Here is a 27026-nt window from a genome sequence, read left to right on the forward strand (position 1 = left end):
GGGGAAATGGTAGCAAAAAAAGGGAAAATGGTGGCAAAAAAAGGGAAAATTAGAGAAAAATGGGAAAATGGTAGGGAAAAACGGGATAAAAACGGGACTGGGATGGGGAAAATGGGATAAAAACAGGATTGGGATGGGGAAATCCTTGGAAAAGGGATCAGAAATTTGGAAATTAGGTTTTAAATTCAGGAGCAGCCCAAAATTGGTTTAAAACCGAATTTCCTGGAAATTTGGAAATTTGGTGAAAAGGAAAATTGAACTTTTCCCCATTTGGGATTGAAAGGAAAATTGAAATTTTCCCCATTTGCATTGAAAAAGTCTCCTAGAACACGCAAAACAATAAAAATTGTGCAGTAAAACGAAGAAGAAATAAAGGCTATTTTGTATCAACAGATTCCCAGGTATTCTTAGCACAAAATATGGGATTTTGTGCTGAATGGAGCTCATCACCAGAGAGAAAAAAATCAATATTTTAGAGGAATTTAGTTCCAAACCCCCCCAACATTGGGGTGGCGAGGCAGGAGGAGCTGACCCGAGGCTCGGCATTGCCGGAGGGAGCTCGGCCCCATCCAAATGTGGAGAAATTTGGAGAAATTTGGATTTCTCTGTATTTCTTTCTCATAGGTTCCCTTTAACATTTGTCTGGCTTAAATTTCATGGGCGCCGCCGGGACGCCGCAGCCGGGCAAGGGCAGGGTAAGGTTTTTTTGGAGGTTTTTCTCGTGGTTTGGGCTCTTCCTCCCACAGCCCCTCTCTCCGTGTGTGTCTCTGCCTCTTTTTCTCACCGATCTCTCTCCCCTCTGCTCTTTTCTCAACTGCATTATTTCCTTCCAGGTCGGTTCAGTCAAGTGAAGTAGGCAGCTGGTGTCATGGCTTCGGGATTTTGTTGGTTTTTTTTTTGGGGGAGACCCAGGTGGCTCCTGGGCTGGGCAATCAGGGTTAGGGGATCCAATCTAACAGTCTGGAACCTTTTTTTTTTTTTTTTTTTAATTTATTTTATTTTAATTTATTTTTATGTCCTTTTTTTGCTGTGTTTGTTTTTTTTTTTTAATTTTTTGTCCTTTTTTTTTTCTTTTTTTTTCCTTTTTTTTCTTTTTTTTCTATATTTTTTCTTTCTGTTTTCTGTGTAGGTCTCTTTAGTCAGCCTTATAGCTAATGCCCTGGGCTACTCGGAACTAGGTGCCATAAAATCCCTTAGGACCCTAAGAGCCTTGAGGCCTTTAAGAGCGTTGTCCCGATTTGAGGGGATGAGGGTAAGATGCTCATTAGCAGCTGATCCTTCTGCATGCCCGTGGAGCATTTTTCTTTTGAAAAAGCATGCTAGAACCGATCAAAAAAAAAAAAAAAACGGTGGAAAATAAATTCCAAACTGAATCATGATGCAGCTGCTGACTTGATCACCTCTACATGGATGTCCCCCCTCACCCTGCCCACCGCTGCACCCTCCCCTCTAACGAAGGGAGCTGCCTCATTACATTAATTACATTAATTACCGGCCCAAACCACTCATTTTGTAGCCGATGTCGACACTTGGCTGTTCTCATTTGGCCTGGCTTTGACCTCGGAGCATCCGAGGGGCTTCTCAGCTGTAACTTTTTTGGTTTTTTGTTTTTGGTTTTGGTTTTTTTTTTAAATCTAGGGAGAATCACCAGGTGCAAAAGAAGCAGAATTGGAACCACCTCAGGGTCTGCAGGTCTTGGCTCTTGGTGGGGTTGGGTCGAAAGATTTTGTCTCGGAGGGGGTTTTGAAAAAAAGAAAAAAAAAAAAAGCTTTTTTTAAATTTTTTTTTTTTGGGGAGGGAAAATGCTGCTGCCTCTGGTGGGTCACTGCAGGAAGGGACGGGGGGAGCTCAGCTCTTTGAAAAATTTGGTTTCATTCCTCTTGTTGCACCTTGTTGTTCTCAGTCCAGTCTGCTGGTGACTGGCAGCCTTGTCCAGCAGTGAAACTTTTCCTTTCTGTCCCCTTTTCCTTTTTTCCACGCTTTTTTGGACCCTGTCCTGTCGCTCTGGAACCAGAACAAAGCACAAGCAAAGCATTGAACTTGAGCTTGAATTGGCAAAACTCCCTCAGCGTTTCGATTATTGCAGTCTGGCTGCTTTGCCACTAATATTTGATATTTTGGTGCTTTTTTTTCCCCCCCATTTGGGGTTAAATGAGTCTCCTAAGAACACGCAAAAAAAAAAAAAATGTGCAGTAAAAAAATGAAATAAAGGGTGTTTCACATCAGTGGATTTCCCAGGTGCTCTTAGAACAAAATGTGGGGTTTGGTGCTAAATCCCAGTTAGCTCATAAGCAGAGAGAAAATCAGATATTTTAAATAATAAAATAAGGAAGGGAATGGCCGAATCAGTTTTACCTCAGGGTTTGAGTGGAGGAATTCCACCTGGATCCTTCTGGAGCAATTGAAAATTTCCATTCAAATGGAAAAAATTGAAAATTTCCATTCAAATGGAAAAAATTCCGTTCACACAAAAGTGGAGCTTTTGCTGGGCTGGGTTTGGGTCCCACCCAGAAATTTGATCACAAAGAACAGGCCTGGCACCAAACCTGGAGAAACTAAAAGCTAATTTTAAACCACATTACGGAGAAGATTTCTGATGTACAATCAGGAAATTCTTGTGCTCGAAGTGGGGGATTTTCACCATGGGAAAATTGATAGTTACAACTGTTTTTATTGGGCACAAAATGAGTATACAGAAGTTTGGTGAGTTTAAGAGAGAAAGAGCCAATTTTATTTTTTACTTTGCAATATAGAGAATTCTAAAAGTGACAGTGGATTGGAGGATGAAATTGTTACTTTTCCAACCACACTGGTCAAACCAGTCTGCCAATTCTCTCCTTCCACAAAGAATACAAAACAATAATTATTTACATGAATACTGTGAGAGAGCTCTAGTAGAAATATGTAAACATTATCAGATGGCTAAAAAAGTTTCATGAGAACTTTAAAACTTTCAAAAGAACTGTAAAAGAAAAGTTAACACTTTCAAAAATCAGGGCAACATTACAAGTGCAGCCCTGTCAGCTGCCTAGACCAAATTACGTTATTTTCCGATTTCTTTTGGGGACAAGTGTCAGTGCCCCATCCAACCAGAGAATTTCAGAGATCTGAAAAGCCTTTTCGAAGGAGACTGAACCTGGAGTTCTTTGCTTTTCTCTCCTCCATGGCAATCTGCATTTCCAGGAGCTTGCTGTGCTCGGAGCTCGGCCGGGGAGTTTGGCAGCGACGCTGTGAGACGTGCATGTGTTCTTGTCAGCCTGCACACGAAAGCCACGTTCCTCCTGTCACTCCTTCTGCAAAGTTCTGTAGATTTAGTGGACCAAAAATTACTATATTTCAGGAGGATGTTGCCCTTTCTTATTTTTGCTTCATGTGGTAGCTGGAATAAATCAATTTGTAGGAGGATGGGACCCAAAAAGTGCTGCTGGTCCAGCAGCTGAGCATCATTTTGGGATGAAGGGAGACTGAGAGCAGAGATATTTTTGGGGCTCTCACCTGTGCTGTCCTGAGCGTGGGGATGAACTCCTGGCATCCTTCACCAGCTGGAACAGAAGATTCACCATCGGCACCACCGTGGTCTTCAGTTTGTCTCCATTCCTCTTATCTCAGAGGGGTTTGGGTTGGGAGGGACCTTAAAACCCACCCAGTCCCACCCCATGAACTCCTCCCAGCAGCCCAGAAGTCCAAGCCCAGCCCAAGCTGGCCACGAGCTGATCTGGTGGCCACATGGTGGTGGTGGCTTCCAGCAATGGGAGGAGAAGTGACCAGGACACCTCCCAGTGACCAAGAACTCCAAGCCCAGCCCAAGCTGGCCACGAGTTGCTGTGGTGGCCATGGGACGAGAAGTGACCAGGAGACCTCCTAGAGAAGCAGTCCAGAAGTCCAAGCCCAGCCCAAGCTGGCCACGAGCTGCTCTGGTGGTGGCCACATGGTGGTGGTGGCTTCCAGCAATGGGAGAAGAAGTGACCAGGACAAGCTGTGGCCATGGTTCCACCCTTGAGACCTCCCACGTCCCCGTGTGTGGTTGAGATTCCTTTCCAAACTGAGGCAGAGGGGTCAGGATAGTTCAGATGATGCTGATCTGTTAAAGGAATGTAAATTAGGAGATCCTAATTAATGGTTTCATATCCATGTTGGTCAGGGATGGTGAAGGACAGAGTGAGAAGCTAAAATCGGGAAGGGACGAGCTCTGTGACCAAACCCGCTGTGACCAAACCCTCTGTGACCCAACCCGCTGTGACAAACCCGCTGTGACCAATCCCTGTGTGACCCAACCCAGCCTCGTTGGCTGCCCTTTGGAGGAGGAACGTGGCTTTGGTGTCCCGGCACGCCCGCCGGGTGCATGCCCAGCTCCGCCCGGGCACGGCTGCGGCCGCTGGATGATCTCGGTGTCCGTCCGTGCCTCAGTGATGCTGGGCTTGGTCCTGAGCCCGCGCCGGAGCAGGGCCAGGCCCCGAGTGAAAACGGCTCGGTTGGAACGGGGGAATGGCTGGAGAGGCCGAGCAAATCCCAAAAAAACTCAATTTTTTGGGGCCCCGCACGCGGCTCTGAGGAAATTCCATCGGGAGCCCCTTGGTCGCAGCCCCACTTCTGTCTTTGGGCAATTCAATATTTCAGTGTTTGGTGAAAAGCAGAGAGTGCAGACGCCATAAAGCCAAAAACGGGGCTTGAAAAATTATTTTGAAATCTATATGTATTATATAATATATATATATAATATATAATGTAGAATACAGAATATACAATATATAATAGCTAACATATTAATCTTATCATAATATATAATATAATCTAATCTTATTATAATATATAATATATAATACAGAATATAGAATATAGAATAGCTGGCATATGATGTATAATTAATATTATATGTAATATAGTATGTATAATATATAATATATAATGTATAATATATACTATATAATATGCAATATAGAATGTATAATATATAATGATGTATAATATATAATATGTAATATATAATATATAATACATAATATATACAATAGATAGTATGTAACACATAATATAAAATACAAAATCGATAATCTAGAATATAGGATATACCATATACAATATACAATACGTAATATACACTATCCAATATGTAATATACAATATATAATATCTAATACACAATATACAATACATAATATATAATATACAATATACCATATGTAATATACTATATATAACATACAATATATAATATGAAATACATAATATACAATATATAATATATAATAAATAATATGTAATATACAATATACTATATGTAATATACAATATATAATATATAATACACAATATACAATGCATAATATATAATATGCCATATATAATATATAATACAGAATATACAATACACAATATACATTATCACACCCATAATTCTACCACCTATTTTGACAACAGATCCTCCCTGAGTGGTTTGGAATTCCCTTCCCAATCCCGCCTGGATTAACCCCCGACGTGCCAGTGGCCTCTCCCCCATTCCCCCCAAAATCCGGCCGTACTGATGCTTGCAGTCTCCTGCCTCGTGTTTTATACTGAAACTTTTTCCCACCCCTTCCAACACAGGTGGTTGTCAATGCCTTGGTTGGCGCTATCCCTTCCATTATGAATGTCTTGTTGGTCTGCCTTATCTTCTGGCTGATTTTCAGCATTATGGGGGTTAACCTGTTTGCCGGGAAATATCATTACTGCTTTAATGAAACAGCTGAGCATCGCTTTGAGATAGAGGTTGTAAACAACAAGACAGACTGCGAGGCGCTGATGCCGCCCAACTCCACGGAGATCCGCTGGAAGAACGTGAAAATTAACTTTGACAACGTCGGGGCAGGATATCTGGCTCTGCTGCAAGTTGTAAGTTTGGGTTTCTGCTGTTTGTGGCTTTAAAATACTCCAAACGGAGGGGTTGGAGCTCTAAAATATCCCAAACTGAGGGGTTGGAGCACTAAAATACCCCAAACCGAGGGGTTGGAGATGCATCCCCCTCTAAAATATACCAAACTAAGAGGCTGGAGCTCTAAAATATCCCAAAATGAGGGGTTGGAGATGCATTCCCCATTAAAATATTCCAAACTGAGGGGTTGGGGCTGTAATGAATGTGCCACATTTTATTTCTTCTCTTCCCTAATTGATGGATCTCAAGAAGGGGCCCCAAATCCCCTCCTCAGCCTCGTGAGGTTCAAAAAGAGAAATATTAAAATAATATTAAAGTTTATTCTACAGGGACATCAAGAGTGGCAGGGAGTCCCTGGCATAATTCTGATATTTTGGGTGAATCCTGTGTTTTAATTCTGATATTTTGGGTGAATTCTGTGTTTTCTTTGCCAGGCTACATTCAAGGGCTGGATGGACATCATGTATGCAGCTGTAGATTCCAGAAAGGTAACCTGCAAAAATCCCAAAATCCCCTTATTTCCATCTTTTCCTTGGCTAAAATCCAGAGGGAAAATTGCAGAATTTTATTTGTATCAAATGTTTAATTCTGGAATTCTGGGATGGTTTCATTTGCTCAGGGGGGCTCTGATGAGTTCAAAGATGCTGAAGAAATCCCAAAAAGGGTGGGTTCAAAAAGTTGGGTTTTTTTTGTTCTATTCCAACTGCAGTTGAAGTAGAACAAAAAAAAAAAAAAAAAAAAAAAAAGGTAGAAAAAAATAGGAGTAGAAATAAAAAAAATTAGGAAAAAAAACCAAATAGGAAAAAAACCCCAAAAATAGGAGTAGAATACAGTGAATTATACATTTAATAATTAAAATAAAAATGGGGAGGAATTAGCCATGAATTTTATGTCTTCATGGAAGTCTGAGCATCACAGCTGGAATTGTGGATTATGGATTCAGGAATTATGGATTCAAGAATTATGGATTATGGACTCAGAAATTATGGATTTGGGAATTATGTCTGGGTTGGAATTCATTCCTCAGGCACTTTTCTGCTTCTTGCATGCTGGAAAAATGCCACAATTTCCTTTTTGTTTTCAATTTTCCCCCCCATTTCTATTCTCATGGGTTTTATATGTAACAAAAAAATTTGATTTAATTTAATCTATTTTTAAATTGATTTTTTTTTATCCTGCACTGAATGCAGCTTTGAAACAAGTATGGCTGTGCTAGAAAAGTGTAAAAATAAAAATATTCATCTGCTTTTTAATCTTTGATAGTTTGCAAACACAACCAATCTCATTTTGCCTGTGTTTTTAGGATGTCTTTGAAATGTCTTTTTTTTTTTTTTTGTTATTTTTCTCTCCCTTTCAGCAAGAAGAGCAGCCCAAGTACGAGGACAACATTTACATGTACATTTATTTTGTGATCTTCATCATCTTCGGTTCCTTTTTCACCCTGAACCTCTTCATTGGTGTCATCATCGACAACTTCAACCAACAAAAGAAAAAGATAAGTGACCCAAGGCTTGGTTTAAAGTACCAAATTAAACATTTTCCCTGGATTTTCGTGCATTTTAGGGTTTTTTTTAATGACTTAAATACAGTTTTCATTTCCTATAAATTTCAATTTATAGGGAATATTAATCTCCTCTATTTCAATTTCTAGGCAAACCAGTCCTTTTTAACTGCTTCATGGGCTGATTGTAACCAGTTTTTTTTCCTTTTTCCCCTTTACTTTGGAGGTCAGGATATTTTCATGACAGAAGAACAGAAGAAATATTACAACGCCATGAAAAAACTGGGCTCCAAGAAGCCCCAAAAACCCATCCCCCGACCTCTGGTGAGTAGATGAGAGACAAAACTCTGGAGTGGATTTCAAAAGAGCATTTTTTTCTCCAAAAAAAAAAAAAATTTTCCGACTCATGTTGGGCTTCAACATCCCCCTGGTTTTGTCCCCGTGACTCAGGTGTCACCTGCCGAGGTGAAAATTTGTCCTGGGGTTGGTTTTCGTCATCAGCTGAATCAAGAAATGCCAAAATTTCCCTGGTGGGGTGGAGGAACCTCCTGGAACTCACAGGAGAACCTTTGGTGACCATCCAGCCTTGAGGGCTTCGATGGTGGAGAACTGAGCTCATCTCCCGGGTTTCACAAAGATTTTGGATCCCTCAAAAACCCCCAAAAAAAGGGGTTGGGTGGAGTCCTTTAGGTGCTGTTTGGATCAGTCGTCCTCTGCTGGGGCTGGGATGGTGCCAAACCGTTCCACGTCCAGACCATTCCATGTCCAAACCAATGGTTCTTGCTGAAACTCGGTTCCTCATTTCTCCTGTCCCTAGAGTATCCAAAGCCAGGTTGGACAGGCCATAGGGTGGAATGGGATCACCTGAAGGACATTTCCAGTCCAGCCATTCCACACTTCATGGTGGTTGCTCAAACTCAGTTCCTTGTCTCCCCTGCTCCACAGAACCGCATCCAAGGAGCCGTCTTCGACTTCGTCACCCAGCAAGCCTTCGACATCGTCATCATGATGCTCATCTGCCTCAACATGGTGACCATGATGGTGGAGACAGACACGCAGAGCAAGCAGATGGAGGACATCCTTTACTGGATCAACTTTGTGTTTGTCATCTTCTTCACCTGCGAGTGCGTGCTGAAGATGTTCGCCTTGAGGCACTACTACTTCACCATCGGCTGGAACATCTTCGACTTCGTGGTGGTCATCCTGTCCATCGTGGGTAAGTCCTGGAGGTCGTCGTGGACGCACGCTCCACTTTCAGAAGGCTTCATGTGGGAACTCAAAATGTCCCTCAGACATTTTTTGGATGTTCTGGGTCCAAGTCAGAAGCATTTGAGACCCTGGCAAGCAGCTGAAAACAGCTGTGATTTTAAATTTAAACCATAGAATGATTTACCATCCTTACAAAAAAAACCAACAAGAGGTCACAGAAGTTTAAATGTTATAGTAAAAATAGTCACAAAGTAAAAAGAAGAATTTTTAAGTGCTATACAGGGGGGTTTTAAATCCTGTACAGGGGGGTTTTATGTAATGCACTTATTGTGCTTTTTAGTTTATTTTACGGGGCTTTAATTGCAATTAGACACGAAATAATTGTATAATTCAAGTGACAAACCCTGTCCCCCGCGCTGCCTGTCCCCGCAGGGATGTTCCTGGCGGAAATCATCGAGAAGTACTTCGTGTCGCCCACGCTGTTCCGCGTGATCCGCCTGGCGCGCATCGGCCGCATCCTGCGCCTGATCAAGGGCGCCAAGGGCATCCGCACGCTGCTCTTCGCCCTGATGATGTCCCTGCCCGCCCTCTTCAACATCGGCCTCCTCCTCTTCCTCGTCATGTTCATCTTCTCCATCTTCGGCATGTCCAACTTCGCCTACGTCAAGCACGAGGCCGGCATCGACGACATGTTCAACTTCGAGACCTTTGGCAACAGCATGATCTGCCTCTTCCAGATCACCACGTCGGCGGGGTGGGACGGGCTCCTGCTGCCCATCCTCAACCGCCCGCCCGACTGCGACCTGGACAAGGAGCACCCCGGCAGCGGCTTCAAGGGCGACTGCGGCAACCCCTCGGTGGGGATCTTCTTCTTCGTCAGCTACATCATCATCTCCTTCCTCATCGTGGTCAACATGTACATCGCCATCATCCTGGAGAACTTCAGCGTGGCCACGGAGGAGAGCGCGGATCCGCTCAGCGAGGACGACTTCGAGACGTTCTACGAGATCTGGGAGAAGTTCGACCCCGACGCCACGCAGTTCATCGAGTACAGCAAGCTGGCGGACTTCGCCGACGCCTTGGAGCACCCCTTGCGCGTCCCCAAACCCAACACCATCGAACTCATCGCCATGGACCTGCCCATGGTGAGCGGGGACAGGATCCACTGTTTGGACATCCTCTTTGCCTTCACCAAACGCGTCCTGGGGGACAGTGGGGAGTTGGATATCCTGAGGCAGCAGATGGAGGAGAGGTTCGTGGCGTCCAACCCTTCCAAAGTGTCTTACGAGCCCATCACCACCACGCTGCGGCGCAAGCAGGAGGAGGTGTCGGCGGTGGTGATCCAGAGGGCGTACCGGGCTCGTCTGGCGCGGCGCGGCTTCGTCGGCCGAAGGGCGGCCACCGCCACCACCAAACTGGAGAACGGGGGAGCAACCCGGGAGAAAAAGGAGGGGACGCCGTCCACGGCGTCGCTGCCGTCCTACGACAGCGTCACCAAACCCGAGAAGGAGAAACAGCAACGGGCGGAGGAGGGCAGGAGAGAAAAGGCAAAGAGACAAAAGGACGCCAGGGTGGCCAAGTGTTGAGACACACACACAAACACGAACACACACACACAGAGAAAAAACAAAATTAACAAAAAAAAAATAGTAGAATTACAATATTTGCAAGTGGAAAAAAAAAAAAGGAAAATATTTAAAAAATTGTTTACAAACTTCCTGAAATATATCAATACAGAAGAGCTGTGGAGACACTTACCTGAAGATCTTATACCAAACTTAGTCTGCTTACCGTGTGACAGCGTTGCATCTAAAGCAGTGACCTTCCACCTGTTTAAAGGACCCTGTAAACAAAGGAAACGCCAGGAAAAAAAAGGGAAAAAAAAGGATTTTCTATTGTTTGGGCAGGTGGATACTGCATGTTCCACATCAGTCAATGCAACTTAGGACAAAAGAGCAAAATAAACCACACACACACACACAAAAAAAAAAAAAACCACACACAGAAAAACAAAACCCGCTGCTGGGATTCACTTCTTTTCCAAAGCAGCCCCAAGTGGATTTTATTTTCCCATTTTCTTGGTTATTCTCAGAAGGAAAACCCAGAAGTCACAATGTCAGTGGGTTCGTTCATGCAAAACTAGATTTGCATTTAGTTAAGCAGCAAAAAACAAAAAGGAAAAAAATTTATAAAAAAGAGTTAAAACAAGTAGAACGACAAAAAAAAAAAAAAGGAAAAAAAAAAAGAAACAAAGCACCCATTAAGCCCACCGAGCTACCATAGTTTATTTATTTGAGATTTATAATTTGAGATTTATTATTTACATTCTACTTCCTACATGGGCTTTTCTTGGTTTGGGAGATGGGGGAGTCAGGTATCTTCAGCCTGGAGCCAGCCCCCCCAAAAAAACCAAAAAGTGCTCATTAACTAGAAGCGATTTTGGCAGATTTTGGCAGATTTTTGCATGATGGCATGAGCAGGGACCATGCATGAGGAACCACAAGCAGGGGACATGCACTCACCTGGCCACAGAGATGTTTTAAGCCATAAATTCCAGGCACTCCACTGAGAAAAACCTTTAGTGTTGCTCAAAACCCAACAAAACCTCAAAAAAACCCACAAAAAACCCCACCAGAACAAGAGGTGAATGAATGTGTGTGTCCGTTTAATGACTTTGATTTTCTTTTCCATACAGCCATGGTTTGTATTTTTTTTTTTGGGGGGGGGTGGGGTTTGCGCACATTGAAACAGAACAAAATTCCAAAATGCTGCTCTGGATCTCGCCAAAAGGGAGAGGATAAATTTCGGAAAATGCCTTTTTATCCATGTAACTGTAAATACAAAACCTAAACGCCAAATTCCAAAACCTAAATTCTAAAAATCCAAAACCTAAATTCCAAAAATCCAAAACCTAAATTCCATAAATTCCAAAATGTCCCTTGGGGGTGACCAGGAGGAATTTTGGGGGTGCAGAGCTGGACCATGGGGTCCTGGCAGGTTTTGGGCCCCATATAAAAATAAAAAATAAAAAACAAATTCAGCAGCACTCGATAGGAGGATGAAATCTCATTTTTCATAATTCCATAAACACAGAAAACGCCAAAAATCACCCAAAATCAACCAAACCCTTCAGGTGGTGGCACCAAGCCTGGGGTCACTGCAGGGGTGACATCCAAACCAGGGGGGGGAAATAAAAAATAAAAAACAAATGCAAAATAAAAACAAAAACCAAATAGACCAGAGCTCAATGGGAGGATGAAATCTCATTTTTCATCATCCCACAAACCCAAAAAACGCCAAAAATCACCCCAAATCAACCAAACCCAAGCAGGAAGCCATCCAGCAGCCATCTGTGCCACCTTGGCATCTCCCAGGATGGGATGTACAAAAAATAAAAATAACAACAAATAAAACAACAACAACAACAACAACAAAAATACATATTGTACAGGCTACGTTGTAAACAGCACAAAAAAATAATAAAAAAAAACAAAAAAAAAAAAAAAGGAAAAAAAATAGCTGAAAAGTGTGGTTGAACTTTTTAAGAGAATATTATAAATACTGTAATATATCATTTTATTTTATTGGCATGCCTTTTTGTAAATACAAAAAGAACTACAAAAAAAAATTATAGAATGGCTTCTGGCTTATGCCATTGTCCATGGTTATTTTTATTTTTTTAAGACTTTTCTGTTCTCCTTAGATTTTAGATAGCCAGGAAATGCCCCCCAAAAGGGAACAAAAAAACACGAAAAAATTCCAAACAAAATCCCAAACCCTTCAAAATAGATTTTAACAAAAGCTTTATTGCAAGTGGTATTTGCAGCAGCAAAAAAAATGTTATTTTTTGGGTTCCAATGTGCAATAAGTCGACCACTTCTATGCAAGATTTGGCTGAAATTTCATAATTGTCCTTAGGCTCGGTGCGTTGGCGTTTGTGCTGGCAACTCATGAAGCTGCTCAACGACTTTCCAATAAAAAATCCCTTCCAACTCTGAATATTTTTATTTATTTTTAATATTTTGTCATTTTCAGATGTGGCAGGAAAGGGACGGAGGAGGTTTTGCAATTTTCTTCTCAAAAAAAAATGAAATTTGGGGCGTTCAGGGGGGATTTTCTTGGGTGCTTTTACGCTGGGTGAAGCAAAAGTTGGTGGAAGTTTTGGGTAAAAAGCCTCAGGGATTTGTCCCAGATTTTTCATGGAATTTTTTCATGGAATTGTTCTGGATTTGGTGTTTTGGGAGGAAATTAAGAGGGTGCAGTCGTTAGGAAGGTGGAGCCAAAATTCACGACCAAACCAAGGGGTTCCTACACTCCCCCACCTCTAAAATTTGGGTTGAAGGTGTCAGATTTTGGGGTTAAATGTGTCAGATTTTGGTATTGAAGGTGTCAGGTTTTGGTGTCGAAGGTGTCAAATTTTGGTGTTAAAGGTGTCAGGTTTTGGTGTCGAAGGTGTCAGGTGGCTCGGCCCTGCAGGTGAGGATGGGGGCTCCAGGCAGGTGAGGATGGGGAACCGAGGAAGGCTCCCAGGATGCCCAGGAGAACACACAGAGCCCGATTTTGGATGCCAATCACCCCATGAACATTTACGAGGTATTTTTTCCCCTCCAGCAGCTCCTGGGAGCATCAGGAGCTCAGGAGCCTCCACCAGTGGCAGAAATACATCGCGGTGCCTGTGAGGATCACGGAGCTGAAGATGACCCCAGGATGAGCCCAGGAGATCACACAGAGCCCGATTTTGGATGAAAATCACCCCACGAAGCTTTACTGAGTCTCTTTTTCCCTTCGGCAGCTCCTGGGGTTCTCAGGCACCCAGGAGCCTCCGCCAGTGGCAGAAATACATCGCGGTGCCCGCGAGCACCCCGGAGCCGAGGAAGGCTCCCAGCACGCCCAGCAGCACCGGGCGGACCCAGCCCAGCAGCCCGCGGCTGTAGCGGGGCGGCGGGCGGCGCTGGAAGAGCAGCGCCCCGGCCAGCGGAGCCCTCCTGGCCCGCAGCCCCGGCGGCCGCAGCTGCGCCGAGCTGAGGTGCTGAACGCTCCTCCGGTAGCCCTCCACGTTCCTGCGCAGCTCCAGCCGCCGGTCTTGGTTGAGGTTCTTGCCCAGCTCCCGGGCGATGTCCGAGCGCCCGATGCGGCGCAGGGCTCGCACCAGGCGGTCCCAGGTGGTGGCTTGGCCCCAGGTCTCCAACCAGCGCCGCAGCTCCTCCGAGCATCCCCGGGCAACGCTGCCCCTCCGGCGGCGGCGGGCGAGCTCCTCCTCCTGCCGGGTGGCCTCGGGCTCGTCCGGCGGCTGCTCGGCGCCGCTGAGCTCCTCCTGCAGCCGGCGGCACTCGGGGCTGGCCAGCAGCTCGGCGATGCGGGACACGCTGTGCGGGCCCACGGCGGCGGCCACCGAGTCCCCGGCGCGGCCGCCCGCGGCCAGCAGGAGCAGCATCATCATCATCATCATCATCAGCAGCAGCAGCAGCAGCAGCAGCAGCAGCGGCAGCAGCAGCAGCGCGGTGCCCCGCGGTGCCAGCATCGCCCGGGGGTGCCCGTCGAGGGGTTCGCTGCGTTTCGGGCTGCACCCCGAACGTGGAACCCTGCGCTGACCTCACAGAGCAGCTCCAGGCCGAGTTCCCTGTCCCGGGTCACTTCCCGGCCTTTATTCCCCTCGGGGATCCCCCCCCAAAAAAATAAAATCGGATCCAACCAGGGGGTCCCCAAGTGCCCCCCCTGAGCCCTGCCCACCCCCCCGTCCTTCCCCGTCCTCCCCAAACCCTCCGGGGTCCCAAAAACCCCTGGGCCTCCCCTCCTCACCCCCCAGGACCCCCCAGAATTCCTGCAGCACCCCAAGCACAGGAGTTGCTCAGATAATCTCTTTAATACTGTCTAATATTCTCCAATTTTTTTGTCTTTTGGTTTTTTTTTATTTTTTTTTTTTTTTAATACAGTATTTCTTAATGTCAACCATCCCAAACCACCTTCCCACCTAATCCCCACCCTTTCCAACCCCTCTGGAGTCCAAAAAATCTCCCCAGGATCCCCCCAGAATTCCTGCAGCACCCCAAGGACAGGAGTTCTCTTTAATACTGTGAAATATTCTCCTTTTTTGGGGATTTTTTTCATTTTTAATAAAGCATTTCTTGATTTCTTGAGCTTGACCATCCCATCCCACCTTCCCACCTCATTCCCACCCTTCCCAAACTCCCCTGGATTCCCAAAACCCCGCCCAGAATTCCTGCAGCACCCCAAGAACAGGAATTTTTTCAGGTAATCTCTTTAATACTGTGAAATATTCTATTTTTTTCTGGTTTCTTTTTTTTTTTTCCTTTTTTTTTTAAATACAGCATTTCTTGAGGTAGACCATCCCAGCCCTAGAGCTCGTCTGTCTCAGACATGAATTAAATACTTTCGTGTACAATACGTTGCAAAAAATGAGGTAGAAATGGTTACAGAGAGGGTACAAATAGGATAATAATAATTAATAATAATTAATAATAAAGTCTTCAGGAAGCCAGCACAACTTTTTGGAGGTGGGAGGCAAAGGGGTAATGCCCTGGATGCAATAGGAAACTGGGACAAATTGGGAAAAATTGGGGGGAAAATGGGGAAAATTGGGGGAAAATTGGGGAAAATTTGGGAAGAAATGGGAAAAATTGTGAAAAAATTTGGAACATTTGGGAAAAAATGGGAAAGTTTGGGCAATATTGGGGGAAATTGGGAAAAACTGGGGAAAATTTGGGAAAAATTGGGGAAAATTGGAAAAATTGGGAATAATTTGGGAAAAATTTAGAAAAAATTGGGAAAAAACCTGGCAGACACCTCAGGGGGAGCCCCCTGAGGGATTTTTTCTCTCTGCATGCGCAGACCCTGAGGTTTGGGGGAGCTGCTCTAAGCTGGGAGGGCTTTAGAGCATTAAAAATAATAAAAATTAAATTTTTTTTGAGATGGGGAAAACCCCCACCAGGATGCAAAGAGGGGCCAGACAGGCTGGGACGGGTGGGTCATCACGCTCTATGCAAAGCCCCTCGCTCAGCCCCACTGGCTTTTTTTTTTTTTTTTTTAGGGGGAAGAGGGGGAAATTTGCCCAATTTGCTCCAAAAAGTGGTGCCAGCGACAGCTCCCGAGCTACAGCACGAAACTTTCCGTTGAAGACACGTTACTCCACCAAACGCTACGAGAAACGGTGTTAAGAAAACAAAAATTTTCAAATAAAATTATGGCATAATATACGTGGAAAGCACCTGAAATACATTCAAATTTCATCTTTGTTACAGCTTCAAGTTTATTTTTTTTTTTCCTTTTATTTCTTCCTTCCTTCACCCCCTTTGGAAGCAAACGCAGGAGGCAGTTTTGTCCCAGGTCGGAAAAACTCTTTAAAAAAAATCTCCTCTTTTTTCCTTTTCTGAGAAGATAAAAAGTGTTTTTAAAAAAAAAAAACATTCTTCAGTTTTTTCTGAGGTAATTCTTTTTTCCTGAGTAGTTAAAAAAGAAAAACAAACGAACAAACGAACAAAATACTACAAAAATAAAAACTCAAGTCTAGGATATTCAACAATCTACAGCATTTTCCTCCAAAACCCACTGGTTTTGGGGTGTAACCCATTGGTTTGGGGTGTGTTTTCCTTGTTTTGGGGTGAAATTCCCGAATTTTGGGCCTCTCCCCCACCTCCCCGTTTCCCTGACTGAGGCGCGAAGGGGTTCCGAAGACACCCGAGGTATTTTTGTTGGCAATAATAAAATCAAACAATTAAAAAACAAATAAATCGACGATAAAGCTTTGGGGAGCTCCGGAATCAGGCGCTGGAGCGGATCCCAACACCAGGAACATCCTGGAATGTTCCAGAATGTCCCAGAATGTCCCTGGAACGTCCCGGAATGTCCTGGAATGTCCCTGAACATCCTGGAACGTCCCAGAACATCGCAGAACGTCCCGGAACATTCCGGAACACCTCCAAAACCCCGCTGGCGCCGCCACTCCGGGCACGGAGGGGCAGGAAATAATAAATTAGTTTATCCTGAGCGCTGGGCGAGGAGCGCGGCGGGGAAATGCCCCGAGGAGAGGCCGTGAGGGATCCGGACAAACCGAGAGAGGCAGAGCCCCCACGGACCCCAATGCACGCCCCAAATCTGTCCCCGTGCCTTTGGGGTCTGTCCCCATGGCCTTGGGGTTTGTCCTCATCTTTGGGTTCTGTCCCTGCAGCTTTGGGGTCCATCCCTGAAGGTTTGGGATTTGTCCCTGTGGCCTTGGGGTCCGTCCCTACGGCCCTGGGGTTTGTCCCCGCAGGTTTGGGGTCTGTCCCCACAGGTTTGGGGTCTGTCCCTGCAACCTTGGGGTCCGTCCCTGCAGCTTTGGGGTCTGTCCCTGCAGCTTTGGGATCCATCCCTGCAGCTTTGGGGTCCATCCCCGAGGCCCTGGGGTCCGTTCCCACAGCCTTGGGGTGCATACCTGGAGCTTTGGGGTCCATCCCTGAGGCCTTGGAGTTTGTCCCCACAGCTTTGGGGTCCCTACCCATGGCTTTGGAGTTTGTCCCTGCAGCCTTGGGGTCAGTCCCCACAGCTTTGGGGTCTGTCCCTGCAGCCTTGGGGTCTGTCCTCACAGCTTTGGGGTCTCTCCTCACAGCTCTGGGGTCTGTCCTCACAGCTCTGGGGTCTGTCCTCACAGCCTTGGAGTCCATCCCTGCAACCTTGGGGTTTGTCCCCAGAGTTTTGGGGTCTGTCCCCACAGTTTTAGGGTCTGTCCCCATGGCCTCGGGGTCTGACCCCCATCAGTGCCTGGTGCCGTACATCTTATCCCACTCCAGGAACAAGTCCAGCTCCTTCTGGGACACGGTGGGGCGCACCTTGCAGAACGCCTTCTCCAGCTCCTGGTAGGAGGCGGGGGGTCCCGGCAGCGCGCGGCGCGCGGCGACCCCGGCGTGCTGGCAGAGGCGCAGCAGCTCGGCGCCGGAGAAGCTCTCGGTGCGTTGCGCCAGGGCCGCCAGCTCGCGCTCGCTCAGGCGGCAGCTCTGCTGCGCCAGCGCCTGGCGCAGGATGTGGCGCCGCGCCTCGCCGTCCGGCAGCGCCACGTACAGCCGCGTGCCGAAGCGCCGGTGCGACGCCTCGTCCATGCTGCCGGGCCGCGCCGTGGTGCCGATGACCACCACGCCGCGCTCGGATGAGGTAGCCACGTCGTCCAGGTAGGAGAGCAGCTGGGATTTGAGGTTGCTCGCCTGGCCGCCGTCCTCGCCCGCCCGCGCCGCCAGCAAGGATTCGGCCTCGGTGATGAGCACCACGGAGGGCTGCCGGCAGTTGGCCACGAAGAACACGGTCTGGAGGATCTTCTCGGCTTCGGCCTTCCAGGTGGACAGCAGCGCGGCGCCGCTGAGCCGCAGCAGGGTGGAGCCCAGCTGGGTGGAGATGCAGCGGCTCAGCAGCGTCTTCCCGGTGCCGCGGGGCCCGAAGAGCAGCAGGGTCCGCAGCGGGTGCCCGGCGCCGCTGTAGGAGCCCGGCCGCAGGATGGGCCACAGCAGCTCCTCCTCGATGGCCGCCTTCACCGACGTCTGCCCGGCCACGTCCGCCCACTGCACCGGCGGGCCGCGCTCCACCACCTTGGTGTTGACCAGCTCCAGCAGCAGCGGGTCGACGCTCTTGGGCTGCTCCTCCAGCGCGGCGCCGCCGAACGCCAGAGCTTTGGGGGGCAGCCGCAGCGGGAATGGGGCTCCCGGCTCGGCCGCCCGCTCCCCGTTGGCAAGCGGGGGGCTGAACTTCTCGAAGGGCTCTGCCGGCCGCAGGGGAGCGTCCCTGGCGCCGTAGGATGGCGACACCATCCCCTTCATCTGCTGCCCGCCGTACTTGCCGCCGTGTTCTTCGGCGCTGCCGGCGCCCGCCGGCCGCTTCCCGGCTTTGAAGGCCACCTGGGGGGACTCGCCGCTGCTGCTGAAGCCGTTGCCCCGGCACTCGCCGTTGTCCGACAGGGGGTAGGGGGATTTTGGCTGCTCATAGCTGTATTTCCTGTACCTGCCCTCGCCGTCGTCCTCCCCGGTGGCGTCGAACGCCTTCCTCTTCAGCGTGCCCGCCGCCTCGGTGCCCAGGGGCGGCACGGCCAGGGCGCCCAGCCCGGCGCCCTGGTAGCCGTAACCGGGCACCCCCGGCGGGCGGGCAGAGGGCGGCGGGGCCGGGATGGGGGTGGGTGCGGCGATGCCCGAGGGCAGGTAGGAGGCGGAGGGGTGGGGCGGGTGGATGCCCCCGTAGCCCGGCTGGGGCGGGTAGCCGCCGCCGGCGTAGTTGTACACGGCGCCCGAGGAGCCGTAGCCCGGCACCAGGGCAGGCGAGGCGTGCGGAGGCTGCAGGAGCCCGGAGCCGTGCAGGCCGGGAGGGTGCGGAGGGGGCAGCGCCGCCGGCGGCTGGGCGCAGTAGCCGGAGGGCAAATAGGTGCCAGCGTAACCTGAGGGGTACTCCTGAGACGCCCCCAGCGCCCCGGAGCCGGCGGCGGCCGCCCCGCAGGAGTTCCCGGCGTACACGGCGTCGCTGAGGTTGGCCGACACCACCGGGGAGCCGCCCAGCCCGATGGCCCCGCTGCCGGCGGGGACGGCGGGTGGCACCACGGCCTTGGCACCCGCCAGGCCATCGTGGATGGGAGTCAGGGCATAGGAGCCGTCAGAGCCGTGCGCCCCCGGCCAGGGCTCGCCGTCTTTCTGCCCGTTAACAGGGCCGAAGGCGCCATCGCCGTAGGCACCGAGCGCCGGGCGCTCGTAGGGCGCGTCCAGCACCCCCGAGTACTTCTCGGCGTACCTCTTGAGGAGGTTGGAGGCCGTCAGCGCTGAGATGTCGTCGTTGGCCCAGGCGTAGTTGAAGCGCTGGCGGGTGCTGGGGTACAGCTCGGACTTGTGGGCCGGCGAGGAGGTGGTGGAGGAGACGTCCAGGTGCTGCTCCGGCCACTGGTTCAGGGACTGGGCATGCTCTGGTGACCAGTGCATCTTCGACAGACCTGCGGGGACGGGAGAGCGCGGGTGAGAGCAGCGCAATGGCAGCGGCGCACATGGCATCCCCAAATCCTGCCGTGCTGCCCTGTGCTGACCCCACCACACCCCCGGGCTGTGAGCGCCTGCCCCAGCCAAATCTGGATGACCACAGGACCACCGAGGTCAGCAAGGACCTTCAGCATCACCCAGGCTTTGAGCAGTCCTCGTACCCAGACCAGAGCATGGTGACAGCACCACGTCCCTGACGTCCAATCCAATGCTTCCCGTGTTGGAATTCCTTCCTGTGAAGGAATTCTTCCACCCTAAACCCCCCTTGGCCACAGGCACCTCCTGCTGAGCTTGGTGTCTCTGCCTCTTGCTCCATGGGCTCCCAAGGGTGGTGGCAGTGTCCCCAGTCCCCACCCACACTGTCCCCTCCCAGCCACACGTGCAGCGCCTCGGGGTGTGAGAATGGGAAAAAACAAAAACTTCCATGGACACGGAAGGGTTTGGTCGATTTTCAACCAAAAACTTCCACAGACACGGAAGGGTTTGATTTGCAGCCTTGAAGAGAGGTTTGGATTGATGAAAATACAATAGGCAGAATTGCACCACTAAGCAGAAAAATCAATTGTACAATTTAGCAGAAAAATCATAAACTTGTGTTTCTGATAATGTTTCTACAGTTCTTGTAAGAATATGCCTTAAGTAAGTGCGAAATCGTTAATAAGATGGTGAAATACTTTTAATGTAGCGGTGTGGTGGTATAGAAGAAACTAAGAGTTTATTCTAAACTAAGAGTTTAGAAGTTATAATAAAAACAAATGTGCATATAAAACAAACTATAATAAAAACAAAACATGTGAGACAGAAGCTTATTAGACTTTAGACGATTAGCCTAAAAGCACCCTCACTACAGCAGAAATAAGTAAAAGTGACAGAAAACCAAAATAAACCTTGCAGCATCTATTCGTTGAGTTAGAAAGTTTTATATTGCTTCAAAATGAAAAAACTTGTGACTACAACCGACTGCTTGCTCCTTTAAAATCTCACAGCCTCTGAGGTTTATCTGGGCAATAAATCCTTCCTAGGCTGGCCATGCTCCCATCCCTTCATTATCAGTGACAACAATAATTTCGGGCGGTGTCGGGGGGGGACCTCCTGCCCCGCTCCCTCGCAGCCCGCAGCTCTGCACAATCAGATTATTTAATGCTTTAATTGATTTATGGGGCACTTGTGCTTCCACTTTGGATATCGAGCTTCCACCAGAGGATTCAGCCCCCTGTGGGTTGATCTCCTCCTCCTCCTCCTCCTCCTCCTGGATTTTCAGGCGTTGTCCAAGTGCTCCTGGTGGATAAAGGCACAGGGGATCCTCCTGGAGCTGCCCCTGGGGCTGGTTTGGCACCCGGGAGCTCTAAAGGCAAAAAGGAGCATTTGGCTGGTCTGTGAGGAATGAGAATGAGGTTTCGTGGGATGAACAAGGCGTCTTCCTCAGTATTTATATACTTTAAAGTAATTATAGCACCAGGAGTGTCCATCCTCGCTCAGCTCCTCATTCACCATCCTCATGGGGATGGAATTCCACCCCAAATACTCACAGGGATGGAATCCCACCCCAAATCCTCATGGGGATGGAATCCCACCCCAAATCCTCACAGAGTGCTGCTGCTGCTCCTGTCCCCTGGAGATGTCAAGCTGCGAGTGCCCAGCGCTCGGGGATTTGGGGACACCAGGGGAGGCGTCTGGCCACCGCTGGCCACCAGCACAACCAGCAAATCCCAGTGGCATTCCCAGGATTTTGGGGGCAGGGAGCAGCAGCCCATGGGGGCGATGAGCCCCACAGCTCAAACACCGGCAAAAAACACACCCAGGGATGGAATCGCTTCTCCAGACCCTGGGGTGTGGTTGGAAATCCACCACAACCAACATTCCCAATCCCAAATCCAGAGCCGCTCGTGGGGGGGAACGCACAGGCACAGCTTTGAAAGCTCGAAACCCTTAAAGAAGCAAGAAAAAGACCCTCAAAATCCATGGAAAAGCTGGAAAACGCAGGGAGAAGCGGGGGAGGGAGGAGTTGTCAGGGTTGAAATGGGACGTGAAAGGGCGGCGGAGCGGGACAGATGTTTCAATGCTCGCCTTGGCAGGGTGAGAAAATTACTGTCCAGTGACCAAATGGCCGGGCCGGTTCCCACCCTGGCTGCTGCCCATTCTCCCCAGCAGAAGACAAAGGCGGCCGGGGGGGGCTGGGCAGGGAGAATCCCATTGTTCCCGCCCGCCCTAATTATGGAAATCTCGTTAATCTATTCAGCAGCGAGTCTGAGCCGGCCTTTTGTTCGGGTTTGCTGAGGGTGTCCAACGGCTCCGCGTGGGGATGGGGCGTGGAGCCCCCCACGGGAAAAGCCGCGGGGCCGTGGGGTGCAGGAGAGCATCGCGGAGCTGGGGCGGAGTGGGGCAGATCGGCCTCGGGCCTCGAGTGTGCGTTGCACACTTGTTAAGTGTTTGCACACCGGTGTAAAAGGTTCTCCTGCTCGTCCCCAGCCCTCACGTGCGGGTTTACACGCTCCTTACGCGTTTGCACGCTGGTGTAAAAGGTCGCCCCGTTCATCCCTGGACCTTGAATCTGGGTTTACACGCTTCTTATGCATTTGCACGCCGGTGTAAAAGGTTCTCGCTCTCGTCCTCAGCCCTCGTGTGTGGGTTTACACACTTGTTACAAGTTTGTGTGCTGGTGTAAAAGGCTCTCGCGCTTCATGGTCACCCACAGCTCTGTGGTCATCCAGAGTCCATGGTCACCCCCAGCTCCGTGGTCATCCACAGCTCTGTGGCCATCTGGAGCTCTGTGGTCATCCGGAGCTGCCTGCAGCCTTGGTCCATGGGTCCAGGGTCAATGGTCATCCACAGCTCCATGGTTGGTCACCCACAGCTCCATGGTCATCCACAGCTCCATGGTCACCCACGGCTCTCCATGGTCATCCGGGGTCAATGGTCATCCACAGTTCCGTGGTCATCTACAGCTCTGTGGTCATCCAGGGTCCATGGTCATCCACAGCTCCATGGTTGGTCACCGCCAGCCCTGTGGTCACCTCGCCGCTGTCACGCCAGCTTAGCTGCTGCTGGCTCCTCCTCTGCTGAGCTTGGAGGATTTTTCCAAAGCCCATCGAGCACGGAATCGCGGAATCTCGGAATTCAGGGAATTTCTGGGTTGGAAGAGACCTCCGAGATCATCGAGTCCAGCCCAGCCCCAACACCTCAACCAAGGCCTGGCACCCAGTGCCTCACCCAGGCTTTTGAAACACCTCAGGGATGATGATGCCACCACCTCCCGGGCAGAACATTCCAGAACTTTATAACTTCCTGTAAAGGCCAATCCCCATCCCATCCCTGCAGGATGTTCCATCCCTGTCCCATCCCTGCAGGATGATGGATCCCGTTCATTCCAGTCCCATCCCATCCCATCCCTGCAGGATGATGGATCCCTGCAGGATGATGGATCCCGTTCATTCCAGCCCCATCCCATCCCTGCAGGATATTCCAGCCCCATCCCAGCCCTGCAGGATGATGGATCCCATTAATTCCAGCCCCATCCCAGCCCTGCAGGATGATGGATCCCATTAATTCCAGCCCCATCCCATCCCTGCAGGATATTCCAGCCCCATCCCAGCCCCTGGGGACCCATCCCAGCTCCAGCCCAGGACCGAGGCCTCTCTCGGCGCTTTTGTTTTCACAAGCCTTTGACTCGGATTCCTGACAGGCCCAGCTCCCTCCTGCCCTCCATTCTCTGATGAATTTTCCAGAAATCCCCTTTTTTTTCAGGCTCCTTTCTTCGCTGACACCACTGCCTTCGTCCACGCCCGAGGCTGTGCCAGCCTCTGGATGGATTTTGGGGACCCTGAGCATCCTCCCCTGCAGCACCAGCCTTCTACAGCCCGGGGCTGCATAGATTATAAGCCAATTATAATATAATTATATATTCATATAGAATAGATTATAATCTATATTATATCTATTGTTATCTATATTTCTATTTTTATATATTTATTATCATATACTTATAATTAGATAGTTTATTTGGTAGCTCTATTTTTGTTCAGCCTTCTGAAGGCATCAACCTAGGGAGGACACCCCAAATTCCTGCTCCAGAAACACACCCCAAAATCCTGTCTGGGGAAGACAATGCAAAATCCTGCTCCAGGGACACCCCAAAATCCAAAATTCCAGGGGTCATCGCGGCAACCAACTCAGCGTGGCAGAATTTGCGAGGGGATAAATCGACTTTCGGAGCTGGGAATTGAGGCTGGCACCGGGGAGAGCTGGAGCTGAGTCCCAGCTCATCCCAGGGCAGGAAAAGATTCAGGATCCCTCTCAGGACTCTAAAGAAATTAAAAAAGGGAGAATCCCCCACCACGAGCCAATTCCAAAAAATCAAGAGGAGGGAGAGACCCCAGCCAAAAAATCAAGAAAAGGGAAAGACCCCGGCCAAAAAAATCAAGAAAAGGGAGAGACCCCAGCCAAAAAATCAAGAGGGAGCTGCAGCAGGTGGGAGCTCATCCCTGGGTGGGAGCCTCAACAATTGGATCCAAAATCCCACGGCTGCCAGGGAAAATATTTGGAGATTTCTCCGTGTTTATTCCACGTTTTTCCCTGGAAATTGAGGGACTCCAACGGGACAGAGCGGATTTTCGGGTTCTGGGATGCTGCCCCAGCCTCGGGAGGGGAAAAGGGGCTGGGAAAAGGAAGGAGGGAGGGAGGGAGAGGGGAGGAAAGAGCAGAGAAGGGAGTTTTTAACGCGATCCATATGGGACGCACCGCGCCGCTCTCGTTAACAGAAATGATAACGATGGCACGGGGCAAGAACACAGCGGGGAACGAAGGCGGCCGCAGAAACCGTCCCTGCTCCAGGAATTCCCAAATGGAAAAGCTGGAAATCCTTCCCTGCTCCAGGAATTCCCAAATGGAAAAGCTAAAATCCTTCCCTGCTCCAGGAATTCCCAAATGGAAAAACTAAAATCCTTCCCTGCTCCAGGAATTCCCAAAGGGAAAACTGGAAATCCTTCCCTGCTCCAGGAATTCCCAAAGGGAAAACTGTAAATCCTTCCCTTCTCCAGGAATTCCCAAAGGGAAAAGCTGGAGAAACCTTCCCTGCTCCAGGAATTCCCAAATGGAAAAACTGGAAATCCTTCCCTGCTCCAGGAATTCCCAGCTGGAAGAGCTGAAATCCTTCCCTGGTCTGGGAATTTTGAGTGGAGAGAGCTGAGAACCCTTCTCTGCTCCAGGAATTCCCAGCTGGAAGAGCAAAAAATCCTTCCCTGCTCCAGGAATTCCCAGCTGGAAAACTGAAATCCCTTCCCTCCTCCAGGAATTCCAGAGGTTTTTTCTCCCTCCTCCAGGAATTCCAGATTTTTTTTTTCCCTTCCCTGCTCCAGGAATTCCAGAGGTTTTTTCCCTTCCCTGCTGCAGAGGAATTTGGGGACAGAGCCGGTGGCTGCTCCCCCAAAAACCCCAAAATCCGCCAGGTTTTCTCCTTCCTCTCCCCAAAAATTGGGGCAGGGAGTGGGAGCACAGCTGTGGGTAAGAAAATAAATATTTTATTTTATTTTATGCCTTTAAAATGAGCTCGAACTCATCAGTAATTTGTATTTTCATCATCAATAACAAATCAAAGCTGTGTGGATTTTAAAAAAATTTCCCTGAGAAATTAAAAAAAAAAAATTAAATTAAAGAGAAATAAAATAAAATAAAAGATAAAAAATTAAAATAAGAGATAATAAGATAAAATAAAAGATAAAAAATTAAAATAAAAGATTAAAAAATAAAAGACAAAAATAAAAAATAAAAAAATAAAATAAAAATAGAAGATAAAAAATAAAATAAAAGAGAAAAAATAAAATAAGAGGAAAAAATTATAAAAAATAAAATAAAAACAAAGGATTAAAAAAATTAAAAAAAAAATATTTTTTTTTAAAAATTATTTTTCCACAGCTTTCCAGGGAGCACAGCCCGGTAGGTGCCATTCGTTATCCCGGCAGTCCCCCACGAGAAAATGTCAACAGCTCCTGCTGGAGGGAGCGAAAACAAATGAGCGAAAACAAATGAGCTAAAAAACCCAATGTTTGATGGGATAAAAACTGCCGGGCCTCGGCCCCAGTGAAATCTGGAATTCAGAAACCGCGGGAGCAAAAGAGGCACCGGGAGCACCCCCAAGGGGAAAGAAACCTCCTCAATTCCCAAAAACCTCCTCAATTCCCAAAAACCTCCTCAAAATTCCCAGAAACCTCCTCAAAATTCCCAAAAACCTCCTCAAAATTCCCAAAAACCTCCTCAATTCCTAAAAAATTTCCTCAATTCCCAAAAACCTCCTCAAAATTCCCAGAAACCTCCTCAAAATTCCCAAAAACCTCCTCAGAATTCCCAAAAACCTCCTCAGAATTCCCACCAGGAATTGCAGCCGGAGTCATCCGAGCCGCGTCCTCGCCAAAACCCCAAATTCGCCTTCCGCTCCCGAAATCCCGTCCCAAAGAGCAGCCGGGGTGGGAAATTTTGGGATGCCGGGGGAGATGTGAAGCAGCACATGGCGCCTCCAAACCCAGGAGGATTTTCTCGACAGCGTAAAGTGATTTTTTTTAAACCCTCCCCGATGTTATTTTTCCCCGAGCGAAAAACGCCTACCACCAAAAAATAAAAAAAAACCAACAAACGACAAAACAAACAAATAAACACTAAAAAAAAAAAAAAAAAAGGAGTTTTCAGGCCAAGTTTCCATTTAAAACCCCCCCTCGGATCCTCAGAGCCGCGAGTGTTTTGAAGGGCAGCGCTCCGGCGTGCGCTTGACGTGCGGCTGCGGGAGCGGCATTGTTCCCGGGGTGAGGGAGGAGGGAGGGAGGGAGGAGGGATGGGTGATGGATGCCCGCACGGACGGACGGACGGACGGACGGACAATCCAGCTCCGCTTGGCTTTCCAGCTCAGGATTCACCCAGCCCCCGGCGCTCCCCTCGGGATGGGGGGCGGCACCTCCCGCGAGCCGCTGGCCACCGGCGCGTCCCCCGCTGATTTTTGGGGGGAAGCGGGAGGAAGGGGGCGGCCCCAGGCCGAGGTACCCCAAAATTCCCCGTTCGCAGCTCCCCGTTCCCGCTCGGTCCCGCGGAGCCCCCCCCGGACCCCTCCGCTTCTCCGCGCAGCGGCACCGGGCGGGATCCTCCTCCGCCCGCGGCATCGCCGGGGATGCTCGGCCGGGCCTCCCCGGGACCTCCCCGGGACCTCCCCGGGATCCCCGCGGCTCGGCCGCTCCTCACTCACCTCCTCATGCCGGCGGGGCCGTTAGCGCAGCCCGGGAGGCCGAGCCGGGCGCCGCATCCTGCGCTGCCGCCCGGACAATGCGGGGCGGCGCGGCGGCCCCGGGCGGGCGGCGGGGGCTGGGGCCGGGCTGGGGCTGGGGCTGGGGCCGGGGCCGGGGCCGGGGCCGCGGCCGGGGCCTGGCTTGGGGCT

The 27026-nt window shown here is 49.3% G+C and overlaps 3 protein-coding genes across 5 annotated transcripts in view; 1 reads left to right on the forward strand and 2 right to left on the reverse strand.

The window, feature by feature from the left end:
- SCN8A (sodium voltage-gated channel alpha subunit 8) overlaps positions 1 to 12617 on the forward strand; it is a 53483-nt gene extending 40866 nt beyond the window's left edge. For all 3 annotated transcript variants that reach the window (XM_072919694.1, XM_072919693.1, XM_072919695.1), the window contains exons 21-27: positions 1130 to 1252; positions 5584 to 5868; positions 6343 to 6396; positions 7266 to 7403; positions 7629 to 7733; positions 8355 to 8625; positions 9051 to 12617. In XM_072919694.1, the coding sequence (XP_072775795.1) occupies positions 1130 to 1252; positions 5584 to 5868; positions 6343 to 6396; positions 7266 to 7403; positions 7629 to 7733; positions 8355 to 8625; positions 9051 to 10204 (2130 nt within the window). In that variant the 3' untranslated portion in view covers positions 10205 to 12617. The remainder of the gene's footprint in view (positions 1 to 1129; positions 1253 to 5583; positions 5869 to 6342; positions 6397 to 7265; positions 7404 to 7628; positions 7734 to 8354; positions 8626 to 9050) is intronic.
- A 784-nt stretch (positions 12618 to 13401) lies between these two features.
- On the reverse strand, positions 13402 to 14060 carry TMDD1 (transmembrane and death domain 1). The gene has a single exon (XM_041711627.2). The coding sequence runs from the start codon at positions 14056 to 14058 to the stop codon at positions 13423 to 13425; it is 636 nt and encodes a 211-aa protein (XP_041567561.2). The 5' UTR covers positions 14059 to 14060; the 3' UTR covers positions 13402 to 13422.
- A 1824-nt stretch (positions 14061 to 15884) lies between these two features.
- FIGNL2 (fidgetin like 2) lies at positions 15885 to 26945 on the reverse strand. Its single transcript, XM_030259353.4, has 2 exons — positions 26838 to 26945; positions 15885 to 19569 (listed from the first exon to the last, which is right to left on the reverse strand). The coding sequence occupies exon 2, from the start codon at positions 19556 to 19558 to the stop codon at positions 17369 to 17371; it is 2190 nt and encodes a 729-aa protein (XP_030115213.4). The 5' UTR covers positions 19559 to 19569; positions 26838 to 26945; the 3' UTR covers positions 15885 to 17368.
- Positions 26946 to 27026: the final 81 nt, after the last annotated feature.

The sequence above is a fragment of the Taeniopygia guttata genome, chromosome 29, assembly GCF_048771995.1.
Source record: "Taeniopygia guttata chromosome 29, bTaeGut7.mat, whole genome shotgun sequence".
Classification (NCBI taxonomy): Eukaryota; Metazoa; Chordata; class Aves; order Passeriformes; family Estrildidae; genus Taeniopygia; species Taeniopygia guttata.